Source organism: Rhinichthys klamathensis, unplaced genomic scaffold (genome assembly GCF_029890125.1).
Source record: "Rhinichthys klamathensis goyatoka isolate OS25496 unplaced genomic scaffold, OSU_Roscu_1.1 h1tg000321l_1, whole genome shotgun sequence".
In the NCBI taxonomy this organism is placed as follows: domain Eukaryota; kingdom Metazoa; phylum Chordata; class Actinopteri; order Cypriniformes; family Leuciscidae; genus Rhinichthys; species Rhinichthys klamathensis.
Window position 1 is genome coordinate 449,390 of NW_026606837.1, and position 17,550 is coordinate 466,939.

Sequence of the window (17,550 nt, forward strand, 5' to 3'; positions counted from 1 at the left end):
TTCCGCTCATCTGAACGTATGCAAATGAGCTAACCTTATTCAAATAAGCCAATGTGAGACAAGATTTTTTTTTTTTTTTTTTTGCTTTGCTGGAATTGACTAATGTTTTTCCTTTTATTATTACTGAATACAAATAAAATAAATCCAGCCTGTTTAATATTTATCTGCCAGTAAAATGGAGGGTAATTTTTTCTTTAATTAAAAGTGAGAAACCCATACAAATATTATAATACACAAACAAATAAATAATAAAAAAATAGACATTTTCAAAAGTAATATTTTTATTTTAAAATATTTCCTAATGTGATCAACATCTCTTGGTTGGTAACTGTCAAATGTTTTTTAACAATATATGTAGGCATGCAACCACAAGTATGAAAGCTTTTAGCATTTTTTAAAAGATATTACCTATTAAAAGTCACTTTAGGGGAAAAGATTTATCAGCAATATGATTTAAGCACCATATATAAAATGAAAGGTTTCTATCCATTATAAAATACTGTTTACAATGGGAGAACAATGTCATTTTAAGATCGAGGCACCAGGTAAGACACCAACTAATGCTACTGTAATTGGAAAAGGTGAAATAAAAACATAAAACTAGGTGTTTATATTTAAAATGTTTTCAGAAAGCTAGGTAGTTATGCTTGTAAAATATTGTGGGGGAAAATCCTTTCAAATCATCATTCATGCAGACAATACCCCCTTCTCAAATAACACAAATATGGGGCAGACTTGAAACTATCATAATTAGATCTTTAAATTTTTTATATATATATATATATATATATATATATATATATATATATATATATATACACACACACAGGTGAAACTCTAAAAATTTGAATATCGTGCAAAAGTTCATTTCAGTAATTCAACTTAAAAGGTGAAACTAATAGACTCATTACATGCAAAGTGAGATATTTCAAGCCTTTATTTGTTATAATTTTGATGATTATGGCTAAGTCAAAATTAGAATATTGTGAAAAGGTTTTCATAGCTATATGCCATAATCATCAAAATAACAAATAAAGGCTTGAAATATTTCACTTTGCATGTAATGTCTATATAATACTAGTTTCACCTTTTAAGTTGAATTACTGAAATAAATTAACTTTTGCACAATATTCTAATTTTTCAAGTTTCACCTGTATACATACGTGTGTGTATGTGTGTGTAGGAAATTTAATATCCATTACATCATTAAGCTTCATTTAAATACCTCCAAATCTCTAATCATTTGAATAAGTACATGGAAAGAGACTTGAATGTGAAAGTGGATCCTTGACTGAAAATAACAATAACCCTGACAGCAGGTTTACTCAGAGCCACTCCCATTTATGTAAAACTCATTCACATTGATTTATGAGTCACCGTTTATAATCAACAACAACAACAAAAAACAAGTCAATAATATATTCTCATAGCAAAAGAGCAATATATTGAATAGAGTGAACTGAAATGCAAGGATGTATAGAGTTGGTAAACAGACCGTTTTATTGATGGCTGGATTTGACTGTTTTAATCAGTACAAAGACTGTCTGCATCTTTGAACATGATGAACATACATTTCTTGGGAAACCCTGTTGACATACAATGACTCAGCTTTATAAATAAAGGACATTTCACAGGTAGTGTGCCACAAGCACAGATCACTTCATGTTTGAAACAAAATCTTCTCCTTTCTTGATGGAGCCCTTCAGTTCATCCATGGCTTCAGCTACCAGCTTCTCCTCAAACGCAGAAATCTTGCCAAGGCCAAGGTTCTTTTCAATGCCGTTTTTCTGAGAAAAGGAAGAGAAATTAATTTTAAAAACAGAAAAGCCTGTTTTACCAGGTGGTTGTTTGACCTTGTATGATCTGAAGATAAGTAGTAACATCTAAAGAGGGTCTAGCTAGATTTACCCCAAGCAGGAGAGGTGTAGAGAAGTATTTGCACTCGGTTTCCTCAGATCTCACAAATGCACATTCAACTACACCTTCCTTTCCATTCATGGCGTCAAGAAGGGAGAATGTGAACCTGGCTCCAGCATAGGCCATGGACAGAGTGGCAGAGCCTATGAAGAGATACACCTTTAGGTTTACAGATACAAATTCATCTTTCAGATCTTCTAAATGGTATTTTTAATGTGGTATTTTTTTTTTTTTATCTAAATTAAATTTCTGGACAATAAAAAAAAAAAATGCCAGCGACATGAAGGAACCAAAGCCTCAGAGTACTTAATGCAATCAAAAAACAAGCAATCAAACAGCATCTAAAACCTCAGTTCTCACCTGCACCAGCTTTAGCTTTCACAACCTCAGTTCCTGCTTCCTGGATCCTGCCTGTCAAAGCAGACAGCTGATCTGCTGGGAACTCAACCTTGGGTGTGCACTGAAAACAACACGAAAAGAATAAGAATACACATCAGCTTTATCATTTCACTAAATAATCTAAACAACCTGTCCGAAAGAAAAACTGCTGAGCTTGGATTGACATGAAAGTTAAAGCTTGAATTGGTAGTCATTGTAATGCAATACTGTTCAAATGCTTATTGAATAAGTTATCAGTTATGTAGTAATACAGGTTCTCCTCACCTGTGAAATGAGAGGAATGATGGTCTTTCCTGCATGACCTCCGACCACTGGCACATTGACTCGGGCGGGATCAAGGCCCTGGAAATATTGCAGTAACCGTGACAATGAAATGACTGTGCAAACGTATGACATTAAATAAATAAATCTGTACTTAAAAATCTGTATCTATTGAGTTTATATAACTTACTTTGAGCTCAGCAACAAAAGTATTTGCTCTGACAATATCCAGTGTTGTCACACCAAAGACTCTGTTGGGATTGTAGACGCCATGTTTCTTCATCACCTCTGATGTGATGGGAATAGTGGAGTTCACCTGAAATTTACAATGAAGTTTAATAATACAGAACTTGTTTTTCTATATGAACAATTATCAACTTAAATGGACGGTCCAAAGCATACATGCATGTATGTGTATAGATATTAGGGATGTGAATTTCTGCCAAAAATGCCATTCGAAAATCGAGCAGCAAAAGTTGATTATCGTTCGAAAAAAACAACAAAAAAACCCCCCCGCACTCACAGTGACAGAAAGGGAGGCCAATTTCATCTTTAGCGATTTGTCATCAAACAAACGGTTTAATAATTGAACAAGTAACATGTTTTCATCGTTTTTTTTAACATACCGGTAGTTAAGAAAAAAACAATAAGCAGGACAGTCTGTTTTTGCATCGCCAAACCAGATGCTCGTTAGATAAAAAAATGTTACTGCAAAAGCCTACTTTTTAAACAAATTAGTTTCAATCAAAACTATTCGTGTGATGCCACTCCGCAATACACACACATTACCGCAGGATGGCGGGTGTTCATTTCATAAACTGTGGTGTGGACAATGGTAGCTTATTTAATGTAGCCTATTAATGAATGTATATGTCCAAAAAACGGATAATGTCATCATACTTGTAGTGCTATCGTCGAGTAATAAAGATACAGCGCGCTTGGAATAAACTACGCATTTAACAACATGTATTGCATTAAAATAAGGAAACGAGAGGAACGTCGCCCAACGTAGTGAAGTAAATGTAGCCTACTTTGTTACTACCATGGACGGTTACTACCATAGACAGTAAAGGTTAGTCTACTACCCACCTCTGTTGGGCGCAGAGTTAACGGTCACAACAATGCTCTTCTTCTGTTGTTTGTTTACACTATGTAAAAAACGCTGGTATCCAAGATCGCGCAGGAGGGGGTTTCATTCATGTTAGTGGCACCTTGTGTCCCCGACAGGAAAATACCCTGCTGCGCGATCTAGGACAGTAGGCGCGCCGTCAATTATGTCACATTGGAATTGCGGCAAAATATAACGATATTCGAATAAGCAATTTTATGATCGAATTTCGAACGCAGTTCGACTATTCGAAGATCGCGACTCATCCCTAATAGATATGTAGTGCTATACGCCCTTTTGACCTTTGGACAGTTTAGCAAGTGATATAACAGCAATGCACTAATCTCTCCAAGACTTTATTATACTTACAGGGTTTGCAATGATGCAGATCATGGCCTCAGGGCAGTGACGGGCGCAGGCATCAGCTAATATAGCCACAATAGTGGCATTGGTGTTGAACAGGTCGTCACGGGTCATACCTAGAAAAAAGGCCAAAAAGAATCTTCAGAATTATATAGAAATCCATAAGAATTTAAAACTGAGCCCAATTCTATCCCCAAGCCCTTATGTTTAAGCCAATCAAAAATTTTTGTTGAATATCCTATTTTACATTCACACAAATAAAATGTTGCAAATGCCATTCGATGCTGACTAGAAATGCGCTTAAAAACAAAACAAAGCAGAGACATAAAAAATATTACCAGGCTTCCTTGGGACACCAGCAGGGATGACAACAACCTCACAGCCTTTCAGTGCAGCACCCAGCTGATCTGCTCCCATGTACCCTGCAAGGCAACACAGTGAACACTATAGCAGAACAATTTAAAGTAAATAGGATTTAAGCATTGGAGAAGACTAGCATATGTTACCAGATAAAAGTAGGTTGTTTCAACTGTCAAGTTTTGACATTTTAAATCAAAATTATGGGTTAAAAAGTTACCTGGATGAATCGTTCACAAGATTAAGAAGATGCATTTAGAAAACACAGGAAATGTTCATTTCATGCAACTTTAAAATAATAAATATGATTTATCTGCAAATACTAAAAAATCTAATTATAACCATCAGAACCAAGGAGGCTTGAGCCGAAAACATTTCTGTACCTGTGACATGGGCTCTGGTCTCAATGTGACTGAGGTCAGAAGCCACTCCAGGAGTGTGGGCGATATCGTAAAGTGACAGCTCTCTCACTAGAGGGCTGTTCTTCAGTAGGAGGGACAGGGGCTGCCCGATGCCCCCTGAGGCACCCAAGACAGCTACTTTCGCATTGTTCTGCAAAGAGGAAAAAATTGCAACATGTCACAATTGCAATATGTGCTGATCCACCCTACTTATATCAGTTAAGTGTACTTTGACTCAATAGGCCATTAAATTTACTGCACTGTATTGTTATGTGCAATATATATATATAAACATTTAAGAGGTATCATTAATCATAACTAGTCATCAAAAACTGTTTAAAGGGTTAGTTCACCCAAAAATCCTGTCATTAATTACTCACCCTCTCATGTAGGTCCAAATCTGTAAGACTTTTGTTCATCTTCGGAACACAAATGAAAATCTTCTTGATGAAATCTGAGAGCTTTTTGTCCCTCCATTGACAGCTACGCAACTACCACTTTGGCGCTTCAAAAGGTTCGTTCAGAGATCGTAAAACTAATCCATATGAACTGAGTGGTTCAGTCCAAACTTCTGAAGAGACTCGATCACTTTATATGACGAACAGATTTAATTTAGGCTTTTATTCACATATAAACATTCATCAACTTACACATCAGTTGTGGTAAACAGAAGCTCAAGCACATTCGCTTGACGTCCAAGAACCAATGAGGTCCATTCCTGTGTGTTACACAGGACGTTTGAGGTTCCTCAAGAACCAATGAGGTTTGATCTCGCCCATCAAGTAGGTTCGTTTTAGCTTGATCAATGCTTAAATGTGAATAAAAGCCTAAATTAAATCTGTTAATCATATAAATCGATAAAGTCTCTTCAAAAAATTTGTACTAAACCGCTCAATTCATATGAATTACTTTATGAAGATCTCTTTATGAAGCTTTTGAAGCATCAAAGTGGTAGTTGCGTAGCTCTCAGATTTCATCAAAAAGATCTTCATTTGTGTTCCAAATATGAACGAAAGTCTCACGGGTTTGGAACGACATGGGGGGTGTAATTCATTTTAATTTTTGGGTGAACTATCCCTTTAAATAAAAATAGAACAGCCTTTGAATGCAAATTGCAAAATGTTAAACATCCTTTTCTGTGTCTGTGTGTTTACAAACAGAGGTCACACAAACATATTTTTTAACTGCACCTTGGGACTTTTTCAGTCTGGAAATACGCCAGTGGGAATTTTTACTACCATTCATGCAGCGAAATGGGAGGGTTTAAACCAAGTGATTAAGGACTCTGTAAAGTGTTTAGACAGTACAAAGGAAGTCTGTATGGCATATGAGTGCGTTTAGAGCGAGTTTATTGAAAACAAACTAATTAGTCTTATTCTATTGGCAACTAAACGCATGTATTGCATTGTGTTAAGAATAAAAAGGAATGCAATGTGGGTGTGATTATGTATGGGGAATATAAGTACAAGCCTTATAAAGGCCAAAGTTGTGTTTCATGAAACATATCAGATGGTGAATCATCTCAGTAGCGCTTTTGCCATTTTAAGCCAACACAAAAGCTGCATTAAGCCTGATCTCTTCATTACAGATCAAGACACTTTGTAGTACTTGCTACACAACAGAGAGACAAGTAGCTGATTACAGTAATGACCTTTCAAAGCGGGTCGAGTCAGATGCCATCTCTAACCTGGAATCATGATCCCACACAGGCAGAGGCAGACTACACGAGTTGGCAAGGTCGACTAAAAATCTACTCATGGCGGACAGCAGGGTTTCAACTGGATTCATGATTATTGTAACCTCTATAAACCTAAATACCATATGACTAAGAAATCACACTGTCAGTGTACTGGCTAAATGCCAAGCAAGGTAACTTCTAGGTTACCTGGATGCAGGTTCTTAACTTAGTTTCAACTATAGTATTGTAGTCTATGGATTATTAAGGACCACGAATCAATAAAGAAAAAAAGTACATTTTGTTTTAATCTCAGTTTGACATGTTAGCGTCATTATACACTCATATACATCATGTAGGCTAATGTTAGCGCACTCGCATGGTAACAAATATGACCGTTTTTACCTGGGAGGAGGTGGACAAGCTCCGGGCGAGGGTGGCTGTTGGTCTAGCGATGCGGGAGAACATGTTGGCTTGATATTCTGTAAGTGCTTGCGGTTTTAAAATTAATATTTGATATAGAGCCCCTCCTGACTGTGACTCCAACGTCCTCTAACAAGACAACCGGGTGAGAACAAGCCTACGGTGCAGCCAAGCTTTGTTGACGCTATGACATTCTGGCCTTCTCTGATTGGTGTAGCGGTGTGCATGCAGAGCTATGATTGAATAGAAATTGTGTCAGTCATGTTAAATGGGGCAGGGTTTACCACCGCTTACTCTTTCAATGGCTGATCACATTCTGGCGATCGATTGGTCCGTTTGGATGAAACGTCATAGAAACTTTTTCAGCCCTCTAAGTTTTTTTATTACTATTTAAGGACAGAAGTACAAAGTTTATTTTTTTTTAAAACAGTAGTAACTGCTCCTGACCTATTAAGAATTTAGTTTTAAAACTGAATTTGTCTAGGAGCATGATTATTCTAAAATTACCCTGGCCTGAACATTACACCTTGGAGAATAAAACAGGTCTCTTGCTATATTTACAAGGTCTGGGACAAAATGTTTGTGAACTATTATTATAAATATAGATCATCATGTAGTGTGAAGTCTGAATACTGTGCAGTGTAGTGGTATAGAGTATGAATACTGTGCTGAGTCTGGCTATGTTAGGTATATGATTCTGAATTTTCTGCATGCATAGAGTAATTGGATGACCTACTTTAATATTCAACAAAATGTGTGGTATACAAAAGCTTACAGCAAAGAATACTGTGTTCCGTTCTTGACATTTCAGTGTGGTGTATAAAAAATAAGTAAATCTGATTCATTATTTGATCTGAGTGACAAAAGTTTTTAGAAAAATGGATTTAAAATGCTAAATAGTTGTTTTTCTTTCCAATAAACACTGTATCCCACAATGTAATATTATTTAATAGTCAGCATACTCTAACACAAAACTTGAGGGGGGAAAGACAAATATTTTAATCACTGAATTTAGGATTCATATTTCACATTTCAATATAACCTACATTTCACATACATTTCAATAGGCTTGTTGCATAAACAGAACGTTCGATATTTCCGGGTTGTCACGGTAGGCCGCACAACTTCCGGTTACGTTGACGTTATCTCCTCTCAGAGAGAGCGAGAGAGTGATAGTTTAGTTAGACGGCAATTATGAGTTTCTCAAGACTAAAAGAAAAACGAATTAAATTACAGCGTCAATCCAGACGAACGTCTTTACACTGTTGTGTGCCGATATGTGGAAATTCGTCGAAATACAATGGAACGATTAGTTTTCATCGCTTCCCTGTGGATCTTGAGGTGAGATCAAAGTGGCTAGTCAAGATCCGCAGGGATAGCTTCACTCCAACTGAATGCACTCGAGTCTGCAGTTGTCATTTCCTTTTTGAGGATTTTGTAACGACGACTGGAGGGGAGAAACGACTAAAGAAAGGCAGTGTCCCTTGTTTGTTTGCCTGGAATGAGTTCAGCGTCCCGGCACCTCGGCTTAATGTCTGGCAACGTCGGCCAAGGCCTCCTTCCCCTGACCTACCGATGGCGTCTGACAACGAGGTGGTCACAGAGATGGAAGTTGTACATCGTGATCACGCCTACTGTGTCACCCCCACTACTGCACTTGTCACACATCATCTGGCAGATGAAAACGAAGCCCTGAGGAGAAAGGTAGAGGAGCTCCAACAACAAGTCCAATCACTGCAACTGCTGTCTCGGTTTGGACTCCAACACCTCCAAGGATCTGATGAGGATATTCGTTTTTACACAAGGTTGGTCCATGCTATTATGCAATTGTATGTAGTAGCTAACTCTATGTGTGTCTGGGTTGCAGTGGGGGTTATAGTACTGAAAATCTATACTAAAGTTAAAGTACAATTACTCCCTAAAAAATGTACTCGAGTAAAAGTAAAATTTCCTTTTTGAGAAACTGAAGTAAAATTTAAAAAAGTATGTTGTTCCATCAATAATATGTCAGTCATCATTTTGTATTATTATGAACATAAAGTTCTAAAGTGATTATAATTTCATTGCAGATTTGCATCATACAAGCATTTCCAGGCCTTTTGGCAATTGGTGGAGCCTGCTGCAACAACTAAAATGGTACGGATCACCAGTGTCCATGCTGCCTCCAAAGAACCTAGCCTTCTGAGACCATCAGTAAGTTATGTTGTTAGTCTTAACATTTGTTACAGTTTACTTGACATATCTTGACTGTCAAAGGCTCCATTATTAATCAAGGGTGTTTTCAGATGATTTGTTAGGGCAACACACATTAATACTACAGTACAAGTGATTTCTAGTGTGTTGTGTGTTTTTGTTTTTTAACAGAGACTAGCACCGATAGATGAGTTACTGCTTTTCTTGATGCACCTTTCTGTGGGCCTGCATTTGAGGGACCTAGCCAAACGCTTCAACATCCATACCACCACAGCAAGCAGAATAATTACATCGTGGACACATTTCCTCTATTATCTACTGGGTTCCATCCGCCTGTGGATACCACCAGAGGAATTAAAGGCTCATCTACCACCTGAGTTTGCTTTGTTCCCAGACACACAAGTGGTGCTTGACTGCACAGAAATCTTTTGCCAAACTCCCTCTTCTCTTCTTTTGCACAGCGAAGTCTACTCCCCATACAAGTCACACACCACTTTCAAGGCCATGATTGGCATTGCACCTCATGGTCCCATCACCTTTGTGTCACCTCTGTATGCAGGTTCCATGAGTGACCGGGAAATTTTTAAGCAGTCAGGAATAGCCAAACTCCTCACACCAGAGATGGCCATTTCTGGTTGACAAAGGCTTTCTTGTGGACAATCTCTTCTCTGGAAAGGTTTACCGACCTGCTTTCCTTGCAAGAAACAAACAGATGACCAAAGAGGATGTCCAGCAGACACAGTCTATTGCCCGTGTGAGAGTGCATGTTGAGAGGTGCATCAGGCGAGTAAAAGAGAACAAACTGTTTGATAAAGTCATTCCTCTGTCAGTGTGTGGGAGCATTGACCAGTTGTTCACCGTCGCTTGTCTCTTGGTGAATTACCAGAATGGACCACTGGTTAAGGCATGGGCAACACAGAAATGAATGGACTAGAATTTTTATGAATCAGTTTACAATCAGTTCCAATTTCTTTGTTCAAGTTTTATTGTTAATTTTTACGAATCTATACAAAACTTGAACTGATACTGTATGTTGTATGTTTACAAACATACACAAATGTAGAGATGTTATTGTTCATTTTTACAAATCTATATATATCTTTGTAAATGCACTCACACACTCTCTCACACACATACTTGCTCATTTGTTATTGCTGTTCAGTTCATTCCATTTTGATGGTCATGTATTTTTACCCAACATGTAATATAATTGTTCATTTCTGTTCATTTTTGTTCTGTTACAGTTAGTAATAGATGATTGAAATAAATAACATCTTAAGAGTCCAACATTTCTCTTTGTAACACTTTGTTCAGATTTGATTCTAAGCATAATGTAAAATTATTGAGAAACGTTTTTTTTGTAGTTTTTTTCTGTACAAAAAATGCTAAATTTTGACATTTTTTTTAAACATTTTATAACATTTAGATATGAATCCAACTTGTGAAAATATATCTTTCAGGTAGTCAAATAGTATAATGGAGCCATGTAGCTGTAATGTTTCAGGCAGCAAACTTAAAGTTTAATATTCAAACAATCCAACAATCGAAACAAGTGTGTATGAACACAAACAATAACCGGCCAGTGAACAGAGAAACAGGGGGAGCTTAAATACACAGAGATAATGACAAAGACAACAGGTGACGATGATGAGTGAAACACAGGTGAAGGCGGGGATGACAACGATGATGAACAGGTGATGATGATGACGGAGGATACTGGGAAGTGTAGTACAGATGAAGACAGACAGTGAATGTGACAATAGCCATCTAGTGGTTAAATTGATTTTTCAAAAATGGGCATAAATGTTACATTAAACCATTTAAAATTATCCATGTTATCCCCATGAATGAAAGTTAGATATCTGGGTCTTTTATAAAGTGAAATTTGCATAAAATACTGTTGTTGTTTTTTTGTTAAAAGCCTATTTAAATAAATATTTTTTAATCTATTCATAGAAATTTACAAGATATTATAAATCCTCCCAAAACTACACAAATGTTGAGGAAAAACATTAACAAACAGAGTAAAATTGCATTTGTAAAAACATTTTTATAATCCTGTTACAAAATTAAATGTTATTGTCTGGGGTATCTGAAGACCCCAAAGATCACAAGTGACAACATAAATGAGGGTTAAACTGATATGTTGTTTGTTTACAAACATTCACAATTTAATAAATACATACAAAAATAGAACTGATTTACTGTAAATTATTCTAAGAGTAACAGTAAATAGTAACAGTATCTATTTCAAACACACAGCCATGTAAAAATAAAAAAAGAAGTGATCCCCCTTCTCCCTAATGATTTGTGCAACCTCTGCATCTTTGTAGATTCTTTGGATGACCATGTCATCCTCTGCAAACACCACAAAGTCACACCACTCCATTCCACTTATTAGAAGCTGGCCTTGGACCTGCCAGTAGTAGCTGTGCTGCCGTTTTAATTGCATTGTGTTGCCATGCAACTTCAAGTACTTGCAATCAACATAGCTCTTGCAATTTGGACATTTAATCTCAACCAAACCATAGGGAGGGTTTTCGGTTGGGTCAAATACAACCCCGTCAGGAGAAGACCCTAACCAGGGGGCATCAGGGTGGATGATAAACCCACAAGGCCAATAGTTTGTGTTCTTGATCCTGCAGTACTCCTCAATGGCAACAGGTTCAAGTACCAGGCCCCTCTTCATGGCAGCAGTTTGAACAGTGCCCTTCCAAATCCTCTGAGCGAGCTGCTGTGCTGTACTCTCACCTCGAACATGGCACAACTCTCTAAAGTGTGAGGACGTTATTCGTGGTCGACGAACCTGATGCCACTCTGCAGACAAGCTCTGGTCCCGTGTGGAAGCCTCCACCTGTCTGGCCATTTCAATACTTGTCTGGAGGGAGACCAGATGAAGTTGTTGTTGTTCACTGCAAACAAATTGACAGGTTGTAGGCTCCAACCTGTAATCAGCCAACGGCAGAAGTGGAGGTGGAGGTGCATCTGAGTGCAACTGGATGGTCCTGGTGGGTGCTACTGGGTGCTGAGAGGCGATGGCACTTCCCTCCTGCACTTCCCCTAGTGCTGACTGGACTAACGGAACATCAGAACTAATGGCCATGGTGGTGATGAGTGGTGCCAAGGTCGCAGGGAAATCACTATACACCTCAGCCACTTTGAGCATGTCCACATCTGGCAGTTCTCCCCTCAGTGCTTTGTAAAGTGTGCTCCTGTGTACATGGTAACATGCTGTGTTTCAGATGTGTTTATTTTCATATTTAAATCATGTTTTATCTAAATTATAGAAATAACATAAAACATTATTACCTTACACCATTTCCAACCGTCTTTTGCTTGGGTTTGGCTGCCAACACGACCATGTCTCTGACCCGGCCTGGCTTCACACCCTGTTGATAGTAATGGTCTTTAATGAAAGCAAGCTTTGCACACATACCAATTCAGCTGACTGACTACACTATGAAACAGTGTGGTAAATAATGCTCTCAGACTTACCATAGACCTTGGCTTGTGCCAGCGTTGCTCTGTTTCAGTGCAACTAAGGACAGGGGGTACAGCACTGATCTGAAGCTGCGAGAAGTGTGCTGTCTGATAGAGCAGTGCAACATTGTGATTGCACAGTGCCTTACCAGCCACACATGAACACACAGCCTCATACAGTTGCACCGGGAATGAGTGCTCAAGTGTAATCTTAAAAAAAACAAAAAAAAAAAACATTACCAATAACCATTGCCATCTTAAATATAGTACAGGCACAGGAAATGGAACAAAATCAACATTTCAGATTGTTAGTCATGGTAGGCTTAACCATATCATATTAGTTAACAAATGACCAAAAAAGGTCGTTTTTAGTTCTGTTTTTATAAACATTAAAATATGTTAGTATTACATATGTGAGATGTTAGTAGGCTATTACAAGTCAAAAACGTTACATGAATACTGAACATACAGATAACTGAAACTCCAACAAACTTACAACTTAACTTACCATACAAACTTAACTTAAACTTAACTTATAATAAACAACAGCCGTCACAAGCAGTTCCTGGAGTTTTCATGGGGGCTAGGTTAGATATCCGAGTGCTATTTTCTGCCTATGTTACTGATACAGAACCTATCCTAGCAACACAAAATCCCCAGGACATGTTTGGAGCAGAACTGGCTGGAACAACTGAACTATCTTAGATCCTACTCTGAGGTCGTGAGGTTTCTCATTCTTCCTCAGTGACCTATGGCAGGTAGCGCGGACGCTCACTCTCCCTGTCTCTGGCTCTTTGTTTGACACTGAGTTAAGAATAATATCATGTTATGATCAAAACAATTAAAACAATATAATATTCATCAGGCTCATTCAATGTTTAACGTTACCGGTTAGCAAGATAGCTCATAGGCTAGGCTACTAGACTAAAACAAAGCATAGTAAATTAACTTACCTTCGTAATGGTCAATGTAGCTGGAAATATACATTTTAAACCCCTTCTCCCGCTTGCTCTTTGGGGCTGATGTTGAGGATTGTATAATCCTATGTACATCGTTAACGGTAGTCCTTGGCAGGTCCTGCAAGCATCGTGTGTAAAATGCCATCTTCCTCGTTGACTAACTAAAGTTAACGTTAGCGTTCTCGCTCTGACAAGCAGCTGCTCGCTGTCAGACTCGCTCTGACAGGAGTAACCGGAAGTCGTGCGGCCTACCGTTACAACCCGGAAATATCGAACGTTCTGTTTATGCAACAAGCATAAATAGTATGCGCAGTATAGATATACTGTAGTACGTACAAAACAGTACGTTAGAATTCCATCCCGAATATACCACCCCCTTTCCGCTCTTTCTCCTTCCAAACTGACCAATCACCTTCCACGCTCTCTGACAGCTGACCAATCAGAGAAGGTCTTGCGTTCTGCTGCGAGCTTTATATTTCCGGGGCTGCTTTAGGAATGTAAACTATTCAACATGGAGACAGTTGATAAGCTGGAGGCGATGGTAAGCTGTTTTTTCAGGCAAACGTTTCCATCAAATGTTTTCCCTTGTAAAGTGACGGATCCGTCTATTTGTTAATAATACCGGTGCCTTTGCATTAGACGACGTAATGCAGAATAAAACATGAAAAATTACATGTTCTCTATATTCCTCTGTCTTTCCCTCAGGTTGGAGGGGAGAAAATTACGAAAAACATGTAGCTGGATGGCTAACTAGTGCAACAGCTAATTACATGATTTACTAATATTTACTGCAATATCAGTCTTCATGTAATTAAATTACTGTAATGCGTATATTTTGAAACGAATCCTTGGCATTCAGCCTGAAAATGTTTATTTGGTTCGATAGCTGGTCGGTAGTGAGGGGAGTGCTGGTGCGGGAGGGCCTGTGCGTCTGTCCGCCAAACTGTGCGCTGCAGCCCGAACTTACTCCTATACATTATTCAATAAGGTTTTTATACACGTATAAACTGTTCCGGCTTATATACATCAAGTTAATGTCGCAGTTGTTATTAACTGATAAAATTAATATAAAATGTGTCCATTGCTTCTGGACGACGCACAGATCTTTGTAAACGTTTAGTCTGTGAAGATTCTGACAATTCTGACAATTGCCTGCAAAATCTCATAAGTCATTTTTGTTATTCAATGATTTTAGTAAAACCTTAAACCTGTATTAATTTTATATTTGCATGTTTAAATATCATTAGTACGAGGAAACGATAGGGGGCGCAGTATTAGCTTGCCAGAAATTGTATGTGTGTATATATATATATATATATATATATATATATATATATATATATATATATTATGAATAATTATGGATGTTGCGTAATAAATAAATAAGAAATAGATGCAAAGTAGCTTTAATGAACTAAATACCATAGCAATTAAACACTCACTTTTAAAATTATTGCCCATATCTACATATCTGGATCTCAGCACTATAGTGTTTGTTTTCTAATGTTTATGTTAAAACTGTGTTCTTCCCAGGCTTTTAATTGGCATTATTTACATGATTGTTGGATATTTCAGCATGCAGAAGGACCACCCTGAATGCGTACTGTCTGTCCAGTGCCCCTTTTATATTGTACTACTGATAACCCAGTTATTAAAGCAGTGCAATGTTAAAAGGGCATTGGCCAGGGATTTTTCTCAAAGGTAGGGTCAACATCGTGGCCAGTCACATCAATTGCTGTTAACAGGTGCTCTGACTTCATTGCACTACTGTATTGGACAGCTAGCAGTGCAATAGTATTGTCAAAGCATCTGAAAACAGCTTTGCACAATGTTTACAACTTTTCAAAGAGGTCCACCATCTCAGTTGGCATATAGTTGTTTGTTTTCTGTTTTACAGGTCGTAATGTCTAATCCTAATTCTTGGGACCCTATCAGTATTGACTCTGCTGTCCACTGTGTTCAGAGTAGTGCAATATTGCTAATAGGGTTTCAGGTTTTAGATCGTACCCTCGTTCAGATGAGCCAATAAATGCTAAAGCCTATGAATGGCAATCAACTCCTGACTCAAATTTTCTGAATGCTTACTGAATGATGGTGTTTAGATCCATGTCCTTGTAGTTCCAGAAAGCAGAAGCTGATATAGAATATGTGGAAAAGCGGCTGAAATTTGACTTCATGGCAAATGTGCGTGAAGCGGGCTCGTTTGAGGTAAGTTTGTATATATTTATTCATTTTAAATAATGACCGATTCTGTTTTTCTAAATCTGTGGTTGTGGATTTCAGGGAAACCCTGTTCAGTTGCTGGAGAACCTGTCGGCGATCAAAGCACGCCATTCGGCCCTGTGCACTCAAGTGGAGGAGATCGCAGCAGAACAGAAACGATCCATGGACTCCATACGAGCTCATTTGGACACGACAGTACAGCTGGTTCAACAGCTGCAGAACACAGCAGATGTGCAGGTATTCATTCATTAGTGCAACAAGAGCACAAGTCTAACAAAGCCAAAGGGTCCTTGTCAATGTTACTACACTAGAGGCCATACACAATGATTTTACCATGGTAAAGGGGGTGTTCTTTGAAAAATAAAGTAGTTCCATGATGTTTGTGGTTCAGACTCTGTGTGCTAATGGGAATTCTGGTGTTCAAGGTTCCTCCACTGACAGAAGAAGAACAAGAAGCGAGAGATGCTCTCTGCTCATCCATTGCTGCTTTAAATGTTGAGGTTAGACAGTTTTGTTAAAAAATGATTTTTATCATAATTACACAACTACACTACTGTTCAAAAGTTTGGGGTTGGTAAGATTAAAAAAAAAAGTTTTTCAAAGAAGTCTCTAATGGCTGCATTTATTCAAAAATATCAAAAATACGGTAAAACCAGTAATGTTGTAAAATTACTGTTTTCAATTTTAATATAGTTTACATTGTAATTTATTCCTGTAATGGCAAAGCTGATTACAAAAATCAATGCTGAAAACAGTTGTGTTGCTATATATTTTCGTGGAAACTTTATTTGAAATTCAAAACTTTGGTAACACAAATATCTTTGTCACTTTTGATCAATTGAATGTGTCCTTGCTGAATAACAGTATACATTTCTAACTTTTAAACAGTATTGTATGTCTCTGTACCTATTAAAATGTTAATATTTGTGGTCCTATGAGGCGAAAGCTTCTTTTTTAGCTATTTATTAATGCATTTCTGTTTCTTTAGGCCATGCCGATATCAGAACCTCAAACTCAAGCACAGTCTGAATGTAAAGACAGAAGAAAACCATCAACATAATAAAGCAGCTGTAACATTTTCACAATGTCAAAGGTGAACAGCATCTTTATCAGTCTCAATAATTGTAATATATAGTTATTTTGTCTGTCTTGCAGCACGGAACATGCATGAAGAGGTGTCTGAGGGGACATTTGAGACTGTCCCGCGGAGTGTACGTGGTAACTTGAAGCTGAATGACCTCAACATGCTCAATAAACAGTTATCCGAGTACTTCTCAGATAAAAACAGGTTTGTCTGGTCATATTTAACCCTGAGCCCTAACATGATTCACAATGTAGTGAAGTTTAAGGCAACCTTAATTCTTTTGATCTAAGTCTTTTCATTCTTGTCACTTTAGAGGGCCGATAAGCACTCAGAGAATGAAGAAGTTAAACATGAAAGTCAGTGATTCTGCAATGAAGACCTTACAACACCTTAAACTCATTGAGCTGGATAAGAAAGGACTTGTGTCATTGCTGGCAAAAGACTGAGAAACCGGGACAAAATAGATGCAACCCCATCAAAATGCGTAAAGCCTCGAGTTACTTCCTCTTGTAGTATATTCCATTCCATAGTAAAACCCCTCTACACACACTTGAATGATGGCGAACTAGACAACATTTCAGAAACATTTGTCCATAAAGTTCAGTATATCCATTAATTGGGATTGCATACAAAATAAACTAACTTTTATCAGTCTTTTTAAGGAATAAACTTAATTTCTTCAGCATTATGCTGCTGTATTAAATTAC

General features: G+C 37.7%; 2 protein-coding genes across 2 annotated transcripts; one reads left to right on the forward strand and one right to left on the reverse strand.

Annotated features, from left to right (window-relative positions):
- Window positions 1-1,477: 1,477 nt before the first annotated feature.
- mdh2 (malate dehydrogenase 2, NAD (mitochondrial)) lies at window positions 1,478-7,066 on the reverse strand. Its single transcript, XM_056271523.1, has 9 exons — window positions 6,887-7,066; window positions 4,789-4,957; window positions 4,387-4,470; window positions 4,055-4,164; window positions 2,768-2,893; window positions 2,581-2,658; window positions 2,278-2,377; window positions 1,909-2,060; window positions 1,478-1,787 (listed from the first exon to the last, which is right to left on the reverse strand). The coding sequence occupies exons 1-9, from the start codon at window positions 6,947-6,949 to the stop codon at window positions 1,656-1,658; spliced, it is 1,014 nt and encodes a 337-aa protein (XP_056127498.1). The 5' UTR covers window positions 6,950-7,066; the 3' UTR covers window positions 1,478-1,655.
- Window positions 7,067-13,936: 6,870 nt separating this feature from the next.
- Window positions 13,937-17,443, forward strand: ska2 (spindle and kinetochore associated complex subunit 2). Its single transcript, XM_056271532.1, has 7 exons — window positions 13,937-14,077; window positions 15,655-15,744; window positions 15,820-15,996; window positions 16,185-16,259; window positions 16,748-16,790; window positions 16,915-17,047; window positions 17,157-17,443. Exons 1-7 carry the CDS (start codon window positions 14,048-14,050, stop codon window positions 17,287-17,289), a joined length of 681 nt encoding a protein of 226 aa, XP_056127507.1. The 5' UTR covers window positions 13,937-14,047; the 3' UTR covers window positions 17,290-17,443.
- Window positions 17,444-17,550: the final 107 nt, after the last annotated feature.